The sequence below is a fragment of the Oryctolagus cuniculus genome, chromosome 1, assembly GCF_964237555.1.
Source record: "Oryctolagus cuniculus chromosome 1, mOryCun1.1, whole genome shotgun sequence".
In the NCBI taxonomy this organism is placed as follows: Eukaryota; Metazoa; Chordata; class Mammalia; order Lagomorpha; family Leporidae; genus Oryctolagus; species Oryctolagus cuniculus.
The window spans coordinates 84,913,229-84,931,430 of NC_091432.1; the positions used below are offsets into that span (position 1 = coordinate 84,913,229).

The 18,202-nt window shown below is 42.4% G+C and overlaps 1 protein-coding gene across 11 annotated transcripts in view; it reads left to right on the forward strand.

Moving 5' to 3' along the window:
• The window catches only part of C1H11orf54 (chromosome 1 C11orf54 homolog), a 28,158-nt gene extending 16,843 nt beyond the window's left edge, over positions 1-11,315 (forward strand). For all 11 annotated transcript variants that reach the window (XM_008262675.4, XM_051850094.2, XM_070076782.1 and 8 more), the window contains 3 exons: positions 2,051-2,200; positions 5,583-5,699; positions 10,164-11,315. In XM_008262675.4, coding sequence (XP_008260897.1) covers positions 2,051-2,200; positions 5,583-5,699; positions 10,164-10,337 — 441 coding nt within the window. In that variant the 3' untranslated portion in view covers positions 10,338-11,315. The remainder of the gene's footprint in view (positions 1-2,050; positions 2,201-5,582; positions 5,700-10,163) is intronic.
• Positions 11,316-18,202: the final 6,887 nt, after the last annotated feature.

The window sequence follows — 18,202 nt, forward strand, 5'->3', positions numbered from 1 at the left end:
CTTTTGCTAAGAAAAAATTAGAGCTTTTTAACTCAAGTATAAAAGATTCATAAGAGAATACAAGCAGAGTGAAAGTTTTATTTAAAACTGAGATCCAGAATAATATTAAAGAGAGGTGGGCATTTGGCCTACTGGTTAGGCCACTGGTTAGGATGCCTGCTTACCACATTGGAGTACCTGAGTTTGGTTCCTGGATCCTGCTGCTGATTGGAGCTTCCTGCTATTTTTGACCTTGTCGGGGCCAGTGGTGATGTCTCAAGTGATTGAGTTCTTGCTTTCCACATAGGAAGAACTGGATTGAGTTTATGGTTCTTAGTTCCCCCCAACCCCTGCCCCTTGCAGTTGTAGCAGTTTGGGAAGTGAACTCACAGATGAGAGCCCCACCTGTCTCTTCTCTCTTAAATAGGAAAAAAAAAATTTTTTTTTTTTTGACAGGCAGAGTGGACAGTGAGAGAGAGACAGAGAGAAAGGTCTTCCTTTTGCCTTTGGTTCACCCTCCAATGGCCGCCGCGGCCAGCGCACCGCGCTGATCCGAAGGCAGGAGCCAGGTACTTCTCCTGGTCTCCCATGGGGTGCAGTTAAATAGGAAATTTAATAATAATAATAATAATAATAATAAAAACACCACAGATATTTCAAGTCATACTTATGAGTACCTCAAGTATGGAATTTTCAATTTTTTTTTTTTTTTTTTTTTTGACAGAGTGGACAGTGAGAGAAAGAGACAGAGGGAAAGGTCTTCCTTTTTCCGTTGGTTCACCCCCCAGTGGCTGCTGCAGTCGGCGCAAGGCACTGATCCAAAGCCAGGAGCCAGATGCTTCTCCTGGTCTCCCATGCGGGTGCAGGGCCCAAGCACTTGGGCCATCCTCCACTGCACTCCCGGGCCATAGCAGAGGGCTGGCCTGGAAGAGGAGCAACTGAGACAGAATCCAGCGCCCCGACCGGGACTAGAACCCGGGGTGCCGGCGCCACAGATGGAGGATTAGCCTATTGAGCCGTGGCGCCGGCCGGAATTTTCAAATTCTAAAACAATAAAATCCAAGGCTAACATAATATTTTAATTTTTTAAGATCTATTTATTTATTTATTTGAAAGACAGAACAACAGGTAGAGGGAGAAACAGAGAGAGCTTCCATCCACTGGTTCACATTCCAAATGGCTGCAACAACCAGGGCTGGGCCAGGCTGAAACCAGAAGCTAGAAACCCCATCCTGGTTTCCCACATGGGTGGCAGAGGCTCAGCTATCTGGGCCACCTTCCCCTTCCTCTGCGGCCCCTTCGTAGGAAGCTAAATTGAAACCAGAGCAGCTGGAACTTGAAATGATGCCCTGATAATGGGATGCCAGCATCATAAGCAGGAGCTTAACCTGCTTTGCCACAACACTGGCCTTTAACAAATATCTTAAAATTTAAAAAAGAGTAATATTTAGTGAATAATTCTTTATTTTTTTCTGGGCAACTGAATGGTAATAGGAGTGAGTTACTTATGTAAACCATGCAGCCGATCACACATTGTGCTAGATAGAAATGGTGGTTCCAAGCAGTTGACCCAGGTTTGTTTCCCAGCCAATGCACCAAAAATAAGGAGTTAATGCCTCACTTCCTATTTTCTTCCTGTTTTTCCACAAAAAGATGATTTTTGTTTTAGCCACTGTGAGGACTCTCAGAAGCCACTTCAACTGCTTTGGGGAATGTGGCAGAGAAGATAAAGTAATCTCGTCCCCCTCCCTCCCATTGCCTGAGTTTCATCCTTTAAGCCAGGGAGCATTCTCTAGATTTCAGTGTGGGACTTAGCTAGAACTCTCCCAGTGCAGGAAAACATGAATCACACTTGTTATCAGAGTAGATTATACATTACTGATGTGTATGTGTGTCTGTACCAGATGGATCAAGACGTACAAGAAAGGGGCTGGGGCACCTTAGCACAGATCTGGGTGCTTGAAGCAAACAAGGGAATGTTGGCTTGTGGCATGAAATTGTAGTTTCACTTTGGTAGTTTACATAAAATTTTGCAGCTTAACCAACAGTAGGCATTTTATATCCTCTGTAGGTCATTGAGGTAAAAGCCAAAAGAAGAACTGGACCACTTAACTTTGTGACTTGCATGAGACAGACTCTGGAAAAACATTATGGAGATAAGCCTGTAGGAATGGGAGGTACTTTCATTATTCAGAAGGGAAAAGTAAAGGCTCACATTATGGTAAGGACCCATGTATGCACATATGCATTTATGGGGGTGTGTGTGTGTGTGGGTGTGTGTGAATGTTCTTAAGATCTTAGGATTTTTAAATATATGTTGGATATTTTACCTTTAAAGACACCCTAAACAAATGTTTTTACTATTATTATATTACTTTAAAAGGTAAGTGACCAAAAAAAAAAAAAAAAAAAACCTGTAAATCATATTGTGAGATAAAGTTTATCTGGAGTTCTTTCATATTAATATGAAGATACTTCAAAAGTTGATGGAAAATGGAATTAGAAGGTATGTTTATTTTGGCACAAAAATTTTTGAAATTGTTTCTTGGGAAACATACTATGGAAGAAACCACTCTTAAATTTCAAAAAAACTTATAGTGTTTTGTAGTTGTACAGCAGATGAGGTGGTATCTACTTATTTATTTGCTATGTACATGGGTGTACAAATATTTCCTTAAGACCATACTTCAAGTTATTTTTGGTATTTACTAGAATAGAACTGCTGGATCATATGATTATTCTATGTTTAATTTTTTGAGGAACCGCCATGCCATTTTCTAAAATTTCTAAAATGGCTGCACCATTTTCCATTCTCATCAGCCATATCTCATCACATTCTCATCATGTGCTCACGAAGCACGAGAGCTTCAGTTTCTCCACATCATTGTCAACAGTTGTTGTTACTCACTTTTTTGATAATAGCCATTCTGTTGGGTGGGATGTGGTATTTCATTCTGGATTCATTTTGTACTTCTCTAATCATTAGTGATGTTGAACATCTTTTTGCCTTCTCATTGGCCATTTACATATCCCTTTAGAGAAATGCCCATTTAGTTCCTTTGCCTCTTTTATAAATGGGCTCTTTAGTTTTTTTGTTGTTGTTGGGCTTTAGGAGTTCTTTATATGATCTGAATATCATCACTTAACCATATATATAATTTGTAAATATTTTCTCCCATTTCCTGGATTGCTTTGTTACTCTGTTGACAGTCTCCTTTGATGCTCAAAAATTTTAAATTTTAATATATTAGTTTATCATTTTGTGTTGCTTGTGTTTTGGGTGTAATATCCAAGAAATTATGAACAAATCGAGTGTCATTGAAACTTTTCCCTTATGTTCTAAAAGTTTCAGCTCTTATGTTTAAGTCTTTGACCCTTTTAGGATTAACTTTTGTAAATGGTATAAAGTGAGGACCCAGATTTATTTGTTTGCATGTGTATATCCAGTTTTCCCAGCAGCATTTGTTGAAAAGCTATCTGTTCCCCAGTTAATGGTGTTGGCAGTTGTTTAAAACCACTTGGCCATATATGCAAGTGTTTATTTCTGAGCTTTCTATTCTATTTTATTGGTCTGGATGTCTATCTTTGTGCTAATACTGCACAGCTTCGGTTACTATACCTTTGTAGAAAGTTCTACAGTTAAGAAGTGTGAGACTTCTATCTTCTTTTTCAAGATTGTTTTGGCTATTCAGGGCCCCTTATGATTCCAAATGACAGGGGTAATGTGGTACAGTGGGTTAAGTGGCTGCCTGCAATGCTAGTAAGCCATATGAGTGCCAGTTCAAGTCCCCACTGCTTCACTTCAGATGCAATTCCTTGCCTCTGCACCTGGGCAAGCAGCGAAAGATGGGCTCCTGTCACCTTTGTGGGAGACCCTTCAGGTGGAAGATCTGTCTCTGTCGCCCCCCTCTCTGTAACTCTGCCTTTTAAATAAATAAATCTTTGGGATAAAAATCCCAAATTAATTTTAGATGGATTTTTCTGTTTCTGAAAAGAAGTCTTTGGAATTTCAATAAGGATAGTATTAATTCTTTAGATTGCTTTGAGTAAGTTTTGCCATCTTAACAATATTGTTTGTCTAATTTCTAAAAACATGGTACCACTCCACATATTGGGGTCTTTAATTTGTTTCACCATTGTTTTACAGTTTTCAGCATACAAATCTTTTGGCTCTCTGGTTAAGTTTGTTACTAAGTATTGAATCCTGTCTGATGCTTTTATCTACTTTGAGTGCCTTGCTTTTTAAAAAATTTGTTTAAGATTTGTTTATTTATTTGAAAGAGTCACACAGAGAAAGAGAGGCAGAGAGAGACAGACAGATCTTCCATCTGCTGATTCACTCCCCAATTGGCTGCAATGTCTGGAGCTGTGCCAATCTGAAGCCAGGAGCCAGGAGCTTCTTCCGGGTCTCCCATGGGGGCTCAGGGGCCTAAGGACTTGAACAATCTTTTGCTTTGCCAGGCCATAGCAGAGAGCTGAATCAGAAGTGGAGCAGCCAGGTTTCAAACCGGCGCCTGTATGGGATGCTGGCACTGCAGGTGGCGGCTTAACCCGCTCCGCCACAGTGCTGGCCCAGATTTTTTTTTTTTTTAAAGATTTATTTATTTATTTGAAAGAGTTACACAGAGAGAGGAGAGGCAGATAGAGAGAGAAAGAGAGGTCTGCATCCACTGGTTCACCCCCCAATTGGCCACAATGGCCAGAGCTGAGCCGATCCAAAGATAGGAGCCAGGAGCTTCTTCTAAGTCTCCCACGTGGGTGCAGGGGCCCAAGGACTTGGGCCACCTTCTACTGCTTTCCCAGGCCATAGCAGAGAGCTGTATTGGAAGTGGAGCAGCCAGATTTTGAACTGGCGCCCATATGGGATGCCGGCGCTTCAGGCCAGGGCGTTATCCCACTGCACCACAGCGCTGGCCCCTGGCCCTGCTTTTTAAAATATTTCATCATTGGGACTGTTTCTGTGGCAAAGCCAGGAAAGCCACAACTTGCAGTGCTGGCATCCTATATGGATGCTGGTTTAAGTCCCAGCTCCTCCACTTCTGATCCAGCTCCCTCCTAATGTGCCTGGGAAAGCAGCAGAAAATGGCCCAAGTCCTTGGGCACCTGCATTCACATGGGAGACCTGGAAGATGCTCCCGGCTCCTGGGCTTTGGCCTGGCCCAGCTCTGGCTGTTGTGGCCATTTGGAGAGTGAACCAGCAGATGGAAACTCAATCTCTCTCTCTCTCTCTCTCTCTCTCTGTCTAACTTAGTCTTTCAAATAAATAAATCTTAAAAAAAATTTTTTTTTTCATCATCGGTTGTAGTAATGATTTGGAACTAGAATGGGGACATACACACAGAAAAATTGAGAGGCTATATAGCATAAAAAGTAAAAGATTGTAATAGATTTATTCTTGCATTTACTCATTGATAAATTGTAGTTTCTATACACTGATTGATTATCCTTTCCAAAACCATGGTATACAATTTTCTGGATGCCAGAAATAGCCAAAGATATAAGAAGGTTTAAATTATTCAACTTAGTGAAATTATATACTTTATGCATTTTTAATTCTTAGTAATATTCAGTATATTTACCTATGTAATAATCTTTCATTGTAGCCAGGAGAATTTTCTTCCTGCCCACTGAACTCTGATGAAGATGTGAATAACTGGTTGCATTTTTATGAGATGAAGGCTCCTTTGGTCTGTCTACCAGTTTTTGTCTCCAGAGATCCAGTAAGTTTGTGTCTCTTATATTGCCGCAAATACATTAATAATGCTTCATTTTTAGGATATTCATTTAGATGTAGGCACCTTTTGTTGTGGTGGTATTTTTCAACAACTAGAGCAGACTCTACAATCTTCTTGAAAGATAATGGAGCAGTGGCTTACCACTGAATGAGTTAGGCAATGCAGATTTTACCTTTGAAAAAGTGAAGGCAGGAGTGCAGGCACTGTAGCACAGAGGGTTAAGCTGCCACTCTGGATGCCTACATCCCGAGTGATAGCACCTGGTGTGAGTCCCAGCTATTCTGAACTTAAAATCCAGCTTCCTGCTAATGCATATGGGAGGGTGGGGTGATGGCCCAGGCACCTGGGATACTGACACCCACGTAGGAAATCTGGAACAAGTTCCTGACTCTCGGAGCCTGTGATGGAGTCGGCTTAGCTGCCACATGTGACACTGGTATCCTATTGAGCACCAGGTAGAGTCTCAGCTGCTCTATTTCCAACCCAGCTTCCTCCTAAAGCACCTGGGAAAGCAGCCTGAGCCCCTGCCATCCAGGTGGGAGACCTGGATGAAGTTCCAGGCTCCTGTCCTTGGCCTGGCCCAGCGCTGGCTACTGTAGCCATTTGGGGAGTGAACCAGCAGCTTGAAGTCTCTCCCTCTCTTCTGTCTCTCCTTCTCTCTCTCCACAACACTGCTTTTCAAATAAATCTTTCTAAAAATGTTTCTGGGGGCCGGCACTCTGGTATAGTGGGTTAAACCACTGCCTGCAGTGCTAGCATCTCCTATGAGCACCAGTTCCAAGTCCTGGCTGTACCACTTCCAGTTAAGCTCCTTGCTAGTGCACCTGGGAAAGCAGCAGAGGATGGCCCAAGTGTTTGAGCCCCTGCACCCATGTGGGAGACCCTGAAGAAGCGCTTGGCTCCTCGCTTTGGCCTGACCTAGCTCTGGCCGTTGTGGCCATCTGGGGAGTGAACCAGCAGATGGAAGATCTTTCTCTCTCTCTGTAACTCTGCCTTTCAAACAAATAAAATAAATCTTTAAAAAAATGAAGAAAAAAAATTTCTGACTTCTAGTTTCAGCCTGGCTAACCCTAGCTAACTCTGGCAATTGAGGGCATTTGGGGAATGAACCAGCAGATTGAAGATCTCTTTGTTTTTCCTGTTTTATCATTCTTTCAAAAAATAAATCTTTCGGTGGGGGGGGGGGGCAGCGTTGTGGCATATGAGGTAAGGCCGCCTGTGACACTTCCAGACTTGGCTGCTCCACTCAATCCAGCTCTCTGTTAATGTGCCTGGGAAAGCAGTAGAAGATAGCCCAAGTGCTTAGGCCCCTGCAGTCACGTGGGAGACCTGGAAGAAGCTCCTGGCTCCTTGGCTTCGGACCAGCCCAGCCCCCATTGTTGTGGATATTTGGGAAGTGAACCAATAGATGGAAGATCTGTCTCTCTGTCTCTCTCTCCCTCTCTCTAACTCTGGCTTTCAAATAAATAAATCAAAAGAGAGAGGAAAGAAAGTAAAGGAATAGACATTTCAAAAAACATCCGAAGTCATGTTAATTGAGTAGAATCACAGATAGGATTCAGATCTCCTATTATCTTATTTACCATCTATTAAATTCTAATACTATATATAAGACATTCAAAGAAAGTACATCTTTTGATTCAGTTATGTCTCTGGAATTTTATTATTTATTTTAAAAGATTAATTTACTTTTTTTATTTGAAGGCAGAGTGACACACATAGATAGAGATGGATAGATGGGGAGAGACAGACCTCTGCTGGTTCCATCTGCTGGTTCACTCCCCCAGATAGCTGCAGTAGCCATAGCTGGACCAGGTTGAAGCCAGGAGTCAGGAATACCATCTGAGTCCCACGTGGGTGGCAGGGAGATAGGTACTTGGGTCATCTTCTGCTGCCTTCCCAGGCGCACTAGCAGGAAGCTGGATCAGAAGCAGTGCAGCCAGGACTCAAATTGGCACTCTTATAGGGGAAACCAGTGTCATCAACAGTGGCTTAACCTGCTGTACCGCATTGGCCCCTAGAATTATATTCTTAACTGTATCATGATTGTATAAAATGGTTAAAAGGTTATTCATATAATAATATTGTTATGGATAACAATATAACAATTATGAATAACCTTTTCATAATTGTTATATTGTTATCCATAACAATATTATTATATTGTTATTCATAACAATATTGTTATAATAGCAGAAGAGCTAGAAGTAATATAAATGTCAGTTGAGAAGAGTTAGTACATATAAGGGATCTTCAAAAAGTTCATGGACAATGCATATTTTACAAAAAATTGTGCATGGATTTCAAAACTTTTTGGATCAAAATAAACATTTCTCTTTAAAAAAAGTTATTTATTGTTTCTTTGAAAAGCAAGGAAATCTTCCATCTGTTGGTTCATTCCCAAAATGTTAGCAAAAGCCAAGAGTGGTCTAAGCTAAAACCAGGAGCCCAGGACTCAGCCCAGGTCTCCCATATGGGTTTCAGGGATCCAACTACTTAACCCATCATGTGCTGCCTCTCAGGGTGCACATTAACAGGAAGCTGGAATCGAAATGGAGCCAGGACTTGAACTCAGGCAGTCAATACATGGGATTCAGGCATTCCAAATGGCATTTTTTTTTTTTAATTTTTGATAGGCAGAGTGGACAGTGAGAGAGAGAGACAGAGAGAAAGGTCTTCCTTTGCCATTGGTTCACCCTCCAATGGCCGCCGCGGCCGGCATGCTGCAGCCGGCGCACCGCGCTGATCCGATGGCAGGAGCCAGGTACTTATCCTGGTCTCCCATGGGGTGCAGGGCCCAAGTGCTTGGGCCATCCTCCACTGCACTCCCTGGCCACAGCAGAGAGCTGGCCTGGAAGAGGGGCAACCGGGACAGAATCCGGTGCCCCGACCGGGACTAGAACCCAGTGTGCTGGCGCCTCAAGGCGGAGGATTAGCCTAGTGAGCCGCGGCGCCGGCCCCAAATGGCATTTTTAAAAAAGATTTATTTATTTATTTGAAAGTCAGAGTTACACAGAGAGAGAAGGAGAGATAGAGAGAGGTTTTCCATCTGCTGGTTCACTCCTCAATTGGCTGCAACAGCTAGAGCTGCACCGACCAGAAACCAGGAGCCAGGAGCATTCTGAGTCTCCCATGTGTATGCAGGGGCACAAGGTCGTGGGCCATCATGTATTGCTTTCCCAGGCCATAGCAGAGAACTGGATCAGAAGTGGAGCAACCGGGACTTGAACCAGCAGCACCCATATGGGATACTGGCACTGCAGGCATCAGCTTTACCCGCTACATGACAGCACTGGCCCCCAACTGGCATTTTTAAAAATGATTTATTTATTTATTTGAAAGAGAGAGAGTGAGAGAGACACAGAGAGAGATCTTCTGTCTACTGATTCACTCCTCAAATGGCTTCCATGGCTAGGCCTAAGGCAGACTAAAGCCAGGAACCTGGAGTTTTTTCCAGGTCTCCCATGTGGGTGCACAGGCCCAAGCACTTTAGTCATCTTCTGCTTCTTTCCCAGGCACACTCACAGGGAGCTGGATTGGAAACAGAGCGGCTAGGACTAAAACCATCATCCATATGGGATGCCAGTGTTGGCAGGTGGCATCTCAACCCACTGCACCACATGCTGGCCTCCTCAAACGGCATCTTAACCATTCAGCAAACACCCACCCTCAACTTACCTTTAAATTCCACTTTCCACGACTTAAAAAAAAAAAAAAAAGATGTATTTATTTATTTGATGGGGGGAGGGATAGAGAGAGAGAGAGAGATCTTGTATTCAGCAGTTTACTCCCCAAATGGCCACAATGGCAGTGGCCATATCAGGGTAAAAGTAGGAGCCGGGAACTCCGTCCTCATCTCCCACATGGGTTGAGGGACCCAAGTACTTGGGTTGTCTTCTCCTGCTTTCCCAGGTGAATTAGGGTGCTGGCTTGGAAGTAGAGCAGCTGAGACTCATACAGGCAGCCTGATGCGGGATGCCAGCATTGCAAGTGGCAGCTCAACCCATGCACCGCAGCACCAGCCTTCCATGAACTTTTTGAAGTGCCCTCCTACAGTGGAATGCCATGTAGGTGGAAAAGAACGAGGAAGCTCTTTTGTAAATCTGATATATAAAGATCTCAAAGCTATATTGTTAAGTGAAAAAGAGCAATAGGAAGAACATTGTGTAGAAGAAATCAAAGTAAATATTTCTGGATTGATACATAAGACACTGCTTACCTTGGTTTACTGCAAAGAAGTGAGTTAGGGCAAGAGAGGAGGAAGATTCATTTTACTGAATATGTCCTTTTGCATTGTTTGAATTTGGAATCATGTGACTGTATTACCTATTTTAAAGGTAAAGTGAAAGTGATTATAACATAAATTTTAAAAGTCCTCCATCCCCCTTAAACAAATTGTAATAAAAAAATTGAAGTACTTCCTAACAGATTGCTTGTTTGTTGTCTTAGGGCTTTGATTTACGACTGGAGCACACTCATTTTTTCAGTAATCATGGAGAAGGTGGACACTACCATTATGACACCACCCCTGACATAGTGGAATATCTGGGATACTTCTTACCTGCAGAGTTTCTCTATCGCATCGATCAGCCAGAAGAGACCCATTCTATTGGGCGAGATTAAATCAGCTGATCTCATTTGGAAAGAGCGTAGTTAACTAAGGTTAATTAACTAACTCATTAACTGATACTAACTTAAATTCCAATAGAAATGACCTTACTACTTAAACCCTATTTTTCTTGGCCTTTACAATGAAGAGGAATATTGACAATGCAGTTTGAATTACTTCATAGATCTGTCAGAAAAAGATTATTGGGAGCAATGATACATAATTGAAATCTTTTTTGCATATATACATTTACTGAACCAACTTCATTTTTCTACTGGTATGACAGTAAGAAAATCTGTTTCGTTTATGCCTCATATATAAATGTGATCAATAATCATCTAATTATTCCTACTATTTAACAGTAATAATTTGCATTGACATAACATTATTACAATTTTCAGTCTCAATAACTAAATGGATATTTCTGGATATTAGAAAAAATCATTCTTTAGAAATGTTGATAGTACTGATTTTAAAAATCTGTTCTAGAAATCAGAATATTGCTTCTTCAAGGAGCAAGATGGGCAGGGGAGCCCTTCTTCCTTCTGGGGAAGTTAAGCTCTACCCAGAAGTTGGCAGTTTGCCTTTCACAAACATCAGCAAATAGTTAGCAATGATTCTTCCTGTTATTGGATTGTCCCCGGAAACACTTTATACCTTGTTGGTCATTTGCAAGAAGAGAAGAGAAAAAGCATCAAAAGATAACACTAATGTGACCATATAAGGGACATTCAAATAGTTTGTGGAAAATGCATTTAATAAAAACTATGCATAGATTTCAAAATTTTCATACCAAATATCTTAATTTCATTTTCCACAAACTTTTTGAAGTTCCCTTGTACTTTATAAGCAAGGCTGTTACTAAACATTATCATTGTCTTTTGTGAATACAAAATTATACTCTTTTACTGATTATAATGGTTGAAATTTTCCTCACTGTTCTTCTATACAAATTACTAGCTGTAAATAAACTCTAATGTTGCTAATGCCAATAATGTGCAAATTTACAAGCTCCTTAGTAATAAGTATATAATCTTCAAAGATTTTTTTGCTTTGAATATTAGCTATAACATCTTATGAATATAAATGTCTACATATTATTTTTTAAGTGAGCACTATTTGAAGAAAATAAAAAGAATTAAAAGTTTATGGAGCTGGCGCCGCGGCTCAATAGGCTAATCCTCCACCTTGCGGCGCCGGCACACCGGGTTCTAGTCCTGGTTGGGGCGCTGGATTCTATCCCGGTTGCCCCTCTTCCAGGCCAGCTCTCTGCTATGGTCCGGGAATGCAGTGGAGGATGGCCCAAGTGCTTGGGCCCTGTACCCCAGGGGAGACAAGGAGAAGCACCTGGCTCCTGCCTTCGGATCAGCGCAGTGCGCCGGCCACAGCGCGCCGGCCGCGGTGGCCATTGGAGGGTGAACCAACGGCAAAGGAAGAGCTTTCTCTCTGTCTCTCTCTCTCACTGTCCACTCTGTCTGTCAAAAAAAAAAAAAAAAGTTTATGGAGTGAGCATTTAGCAAACCAGATCAGTCACTACTTGGGATGCCCACATCCCATATAAGACAGCCTGGGTCATGTCCTGGCTCTCCCATTTTTCACCCAGCTCCCTGCTAATGGGGGCAGCAGATGATAACTCAAGTATTTAGGTCACAGTCACCCACATGGGAGACCTGGATTGGGTTTCTGGCCCCTGGCCTCAGCCTGGCCCAGCCTTGGCTATTTTGTGCATTTGGGAAGTGAACCAGTGGATGGAAGATCTTTCTCTTTCTCTCTGCCATTCAAATAAAGTGAAAATAAATAAATAAAATTTTATATTCATAATATGTTATGATTTTTTAATAGCTTACCTCCACACAAAAATAACTTAGTATTTGTTCATTTAAAAATATATATCAGGGGCTGGCACTGTGGCATAGTGGGTAAAGCTGCCACCTGCAGTGCTGGCATCCCATATGGATGCCAGTTCAAGTCCCAGCTGCTACACTTCTGATCCAGCTCTCTGCTATGGCCTGGGAAAGCAATATAAGATGGCCCAAGTCCTTGTAGTCTTGGCTCCTGGCTCCTGGCTTTGGATAAGTGCAGCTCTGGCCCTTGTGGCCAACTGGGGAGTGAGCCAGTGGATAGAAGACCTTTCTCTCTCTCTGCCTGTCCTTCTCTCTCTGTGTAACTCTGACTTTCAGATAAATAAACTTCATGAGGGCAAGGGTTCTGTCATCACTATAGCACCTGTGCCTTTGACAATGCCTAGCCAAAGTAGGTACTCAATAAATATTTGTTGGATGAATAAATGGGTGAATGTCTATGCTAGACATTTCACTAGATCTTGGAGATCTACCTAGGGGAGGGAGACAAACAATAAACAGATTTCTATGGTAGGTGCTATGAAGAAAAATAAAGCAGAGGATAGATCTTAAGAGAATGCTGTTTTATTGTGGCTAGCCTGCACTGAAATAGGATGGACTCCCCACCCAAAATTGGCTCAGGATCAAGACTGAGGAAGTCACACCAACTAGGCCTGAGTTTATTCCTTTAAAATGAAACTTTGTGAAGAGAGCAGGCAGTGCCTAAACAGTCCCAAAAACGGCTTGAGAGAGCAGGGAAAATAAATTTGCTTGAGGGTGGTAGGGCCAGTGGTGGTTCCTGCACGCACTTGGAGTTTCCCACAAGTGTCAAAGAAGGGACCGCATAGGCCTTAGCAGTTTGCCAAAATGTGGGCCAGAAGAGGACAAAGAGGTAAGGCTTAAAAGCCCTGAACAGTCAAACATCAAAAATGGAATCAGACTTCATATTACATTTTATATAGGAAATCTTCTCTGAGAAAGAGACATCTGAGCAAACACTTAAAGGAAATGAAGGAGTGACCCATGAAGTTAGGTGGGTGATATGCATCCTTCCTAACATATTTAAAGGCCTAGAGACAATAAAGGACATGGTAGCTTTCAAAAACAAAGGTACATCAGGTCAAGCCCCCACTTGTAACAATAGCATTCCATATGAGAAACCAGTTCAAGTTCTCCCATCTCTGATCCCTGCTAATGCACCTGGGAATGTATCAGATGATGGTCCTGGACCTGGACCCCCTGCCACCCACATGGGTGACTCAGATGGTGTTCCAGGCTCCTAGCTTCAGACTGACTCAGCCTCTGCTGTTGCAGGCATTTGGGGAGTAAACCAACAGATGAAGAGCCCTCTCTCAGAAATAGGTCATTGTATATGGAGAACTGATATTTTTTAAACAGAGGTGACACTGCAGATCAATGAGGAAAGGAAAGTATTCAAGTAGGGCTGGCACAACTAGTTATTTACATGCAAAAATAAAATTGGATTGCACTCAATACTAGATGAAGACCTAAATGTGAGTAGTAAAGACTATAAGGGATAGACATTGTCACACAGTGACAATTGGATTGCACTCAATACTAGATGAAGACCTAAATGTGAGTAGTAAAGACTATAAGGGATAGACATTGTCACACAGCAGGTTAAGCTGCTGCTTGGGGTACCCACATCCCATATCAGAGTACCTGGTTCGAGTCCTGGCTAGTCTGCTTCCCATCCAACTTCCTGATTATGCAGTTGGGATGGAGCAAATGATGGCTCAACGGCTTGGACCCCTGCCACCCATACGGGAGACCTGGATGGAATTACAAGCTCCTGGCTGTAGTGGGCATTTGGGGAATGAACCAGCAGGTGGAAGATGTCTCTCTCTTTCATTGTTGCTCTACCTTTCAATACATGAAAATAAATTTAAAAATCATTTAAAAACTTTAACATATTTAGAAGTAAATACAGGAGAACATTTTTATGAAGTCGATGTGTGGAAGAATATCCTAAAGAACATAAGGTACAAACTATAAAAGAAAAGATAGATAAACCTGGCTAGACAACATTAAAATGTAAAACTTGTCAGACTTTGCTCAAAAAGGAGGAAAGGCAGACCATAGCCAGAATATATTTTCAAAACTTAGCTGATTAAATTTAGTATTCAGGATGTTTTAAATCAAGCAAAAGAAAAAACTCAATAAAAATGTAGGAACTGGCATTTGGTAGAATAGGAAAAAACAATGGATAATTGGTTAAATGTTAAGGTTTTTATTAACAGTAGTTGTGGATTAGATAAATCAGACAACCCATCTCACTACAGACAGTTCAAAAAGCTGGAGAAGAACTAGAGAACATACTGATAACTGAAATAAGCCAGACACAGAAATACTTCACATTCTCCCTTATGGGTGGGAGCTAAACAAAACAAAACAAAAAACTCAAGAACATGGAATGCTGGTTACTAAAGGTTGGGAGGAGCAAAACCTTTTTGGGTTAAAAAAATAGAGGAAGCTGAGTGTGGCTCATTAATTATAAAAATACTAATATCATGTTAATAGGGGAAATGTGTTGAGGGGTATATGGGAATTATTTGCATTACTACCTCACAATTTTTGTTTTGGAAATTTATGTTTTTAAAGATTTATTTATTTATTTGAAAGTCAGAGTTACACAAAGAGAGAAGAAGAGGCAAAGAAAGGGGTTTTCCATGTGCTGATTCACACCTTGTTTTGGAAATTTAAAACTATTCTGAAATAAAGTGTTTTAAAAAATAAAAAAGGTAGAGGCATATTTAAGAAGCATGTTAATACTGAAAAGTAACCTAGTCTGCCACAGCTCGTCCTACAGATACTTTAGCAAGTACAAATGATTACTGTTTTATTTATTTATTTATTTTTTATTTTTTAACAGGCAGAGTGGACAATGAGAGAGACAGAGAGAAAGGTCTTCCTTTGCCGTTGGTTCACCCTCCAATGGCTGCCGCGGCCGGCACGCTGCAGCCGGCGCACCGCGCTGATCCGATGGCAGGAGCAAGATACTTATCCTGGTCTCCCATGGGGTGCAGGGTCCAAGTACTTGGGCTATCCTCCATTGCACTTCCAGGCCACAGCAGAGCTGGCCTGGAAGAGGGGCAACCGGGATAGAATCTGGCACCCCGACCGGGACTAGAACCAGGTGTGCCGGCGCCACAATGTGGAGGATTAGTCTAGTGAGCTGCGGCGCCGGCCATGATTACTGTTTTAATTGAGTGAATTTGGAGATGCTTTACACAGCAACAGGTGACATTTTAAAATAAACATATGGGGGACAGCACTGTGGCACAGTGGGTTAAACCACAGCCTGCAGTACCAGCATCCCATATGAGCATGGGTTTGAGTCCTGGTTGCTTTCCTTCTGATCCAGCTCCTTGGGAATGCAGCAGATGATGGCCCAAGTCCTAGGGCCCCAGCACCCACATGGGAGAACCAGAAGAAGCTCCTGGCTCCTAGCTCCTGGCTCCTGGCTTCAGAACAGCCCAGCCTCTGTAAGTGCATCAATTTGGGTACGAAACAGCAGGTGGAAGATCTCTCCATCTCTTCTCTCTCTCTCTCTAACCCTGCCTTTCAAATAAATAATTCTTTTTTAATAAGTAGACATATTCTTTTTTAAAAAAAAGATTTATTTTTTTGAAAGGCAGAATTACATAGAGGCAGGGGCAGAAAGAGAGATGCCTGCAGTGCTGGCATCCCATATGTGTGCTGCTTTGGGTCTCTGCTACTGTACTTCTGATCAAGCTCTCTACTGTGGCCTGGGAAAGTAGTGGAAGATGGTCCAAGTCCTTGGGCCCCTGCCCCCTCATGGGAGGCCCACAGAAGCTCCTGGCTCCTGGCTTCAGATCGGCGCAGCTCTGGCCATTGTGGCCAATTGGGGAGTGAACCAGCAGATGGAAGACCTCTCTCTCTGTCACTCTATCTTTCAAGTAAAATAAAAATTAATATGTAAAATAAATAAATATATGAAAACAGTAAATCATGGTTATTTACAGGAAGAAGGGAGATGTGACCTAGGAAGAGTACGGAGGAGCTCCAACTGCTGTATCAGCCATGCTTTACTTCCTAATTTGGGTGGAAATACACAGATTTTCATGACTTTTTGACTCTGATGTAAACTTTAGGACTTAGTATCATAAATCTCCTTTTTGGAAGCAACGTTCTTTTGAACTTAATTTTTCATAATTACTTGAATTTATTTTTCTTTGTAGTGTGGGATAGGGGATGTAATTGGATTATTTTCCATATGTAATGAATTGTTGGTACTGCTTTTCACTTTATACACATCCCTTTGTCATGTAACTACAGTTTCTACAACTAAAAACTTTGAGTCTGTCCCTTCCCCACCCTTGACCTTGGGTGTGGCCATGTGATTTGTGGATGGCAGAGACTTAACACATGGAAGGCTTGCCTCTTGTACCTCTGCCATCGCCATCAGTAGAACATACACTGCACCATTTGCTGGTACAAGGAGAGTGAAGTAAGGTATCATCTGAATAAACTTCAGACCTGTAACTTTAAGTAGAACCAACTCAGCCCATCCTAGATCAGCTCATCCTCAGCCTAACCAAAGGTGTGTGAGCCAGCCCAGCTGAGATGATGGACACCACTGCTAAAATGCAAAAGTATGAGCACCTTACAAAGGAAAAATTAAATAAAAAAATGCATGTAAAATACTTAGCACAGTGCCTGGCAAAAATAAAGCCTATGATGACTAGAAATAAATTTTTTTAAAGATTTATTTTATTTATTTGAAAGACAGAGTTACAGAGAGAGGGAAAGACAGGAAGAGAGGTCTTCCATCTGCTGGTTCACTCCCTAGATGGCTGCAAAGGCCAACTGTGCCGATCCAAAGCCAGGAGCCAGGAGCTTCTTCCCTGCCTTTCCAGGTCGGTGCAGGGGCCAAAGGACTTGGACCATCCTCCACTGTTATCCTAGGCCACAGCAGAGAGCTGGATTAGAAAAGGAGCAGCTGGGACTAGGGACTAGAACCGGTGCCCATATGGGATGCCGGCACTTCAGGCCAGGGCATCAACCTGCTGTGCCACAGCACCAGCCCCTAGAAATAAAATTTTACAATAAAATATTTAGACAAATTTTACAAATTTCTGAAAAGTACAGTGACTCTGAAACATGATTATGCAACAGAATCACTTGTGTGGCCTGTCAAAAATAAGTTCCTGTGTTTGAAAATTCAGCCCCCTCCACACAGCTCCAAATACTTTCTCTTAATAGTTATTTTCCACACTACCTTAGGAAAGTATTTATTTATTTATTTATTTATTTATTAAAGATTTATTTATTTATTCGAAAGTCAGAGTTACACAGAGAGGAGAGGCGGGGGGGGGGGGGGGGAGGTCAGTCTTCCATCCGATGGTTCACTCTGCATATGGCCGATCCGGAGCCAGGAGCTTCTTCCAGGTCTCCTACACGGGCGCAGGGGCCCAAAGACTTGGGCCATCTTCTACTGCTATGCCAGGCCATTGCAGAGAGCTGGATTGGAAGAGGAGCAGCCAGGACTAGAACTGGTGCTCATATGTGATGCCAGCGCTTCAGGCCAGGGCATTAACCCGCTGTTGAAAACCTAGATATATCTTGGTCAGAACAAGACTTCACAAAAGCACCTGATAACTGATATAATTCATTGGAGGTGGGCGTTTAGCACAGCCCTTAAGCAGATGCTTGTGACATCCAAATCCCATACTAGAGTGCTAGTTTGGGTCCCACCTCAGCTTCCTATCCCAATTCCTGAAATGCACACCCTGGGAGGCAGTAAGTCATAGCTTCAAGTGCTGGCCTGGGGGGCCAAGTCCCGGCTGTTGCAGGCATTTGGGGAGTGAGCCAGTGTTGGGCACCAAAAAATATGTTTTGCCCAGATCGTTAGATCCCCACAGACACCCCCAGAGAGTCGATCACACCAAACTGCAAAAGCAAGGTTTTTTCGGGAGTACAAGCCACGACAGGGACCCCATCCAACCAACCGGCTCAGCGGAGGAAGCAGTGAGGCCCAGGTCTTTGGGAGAGTT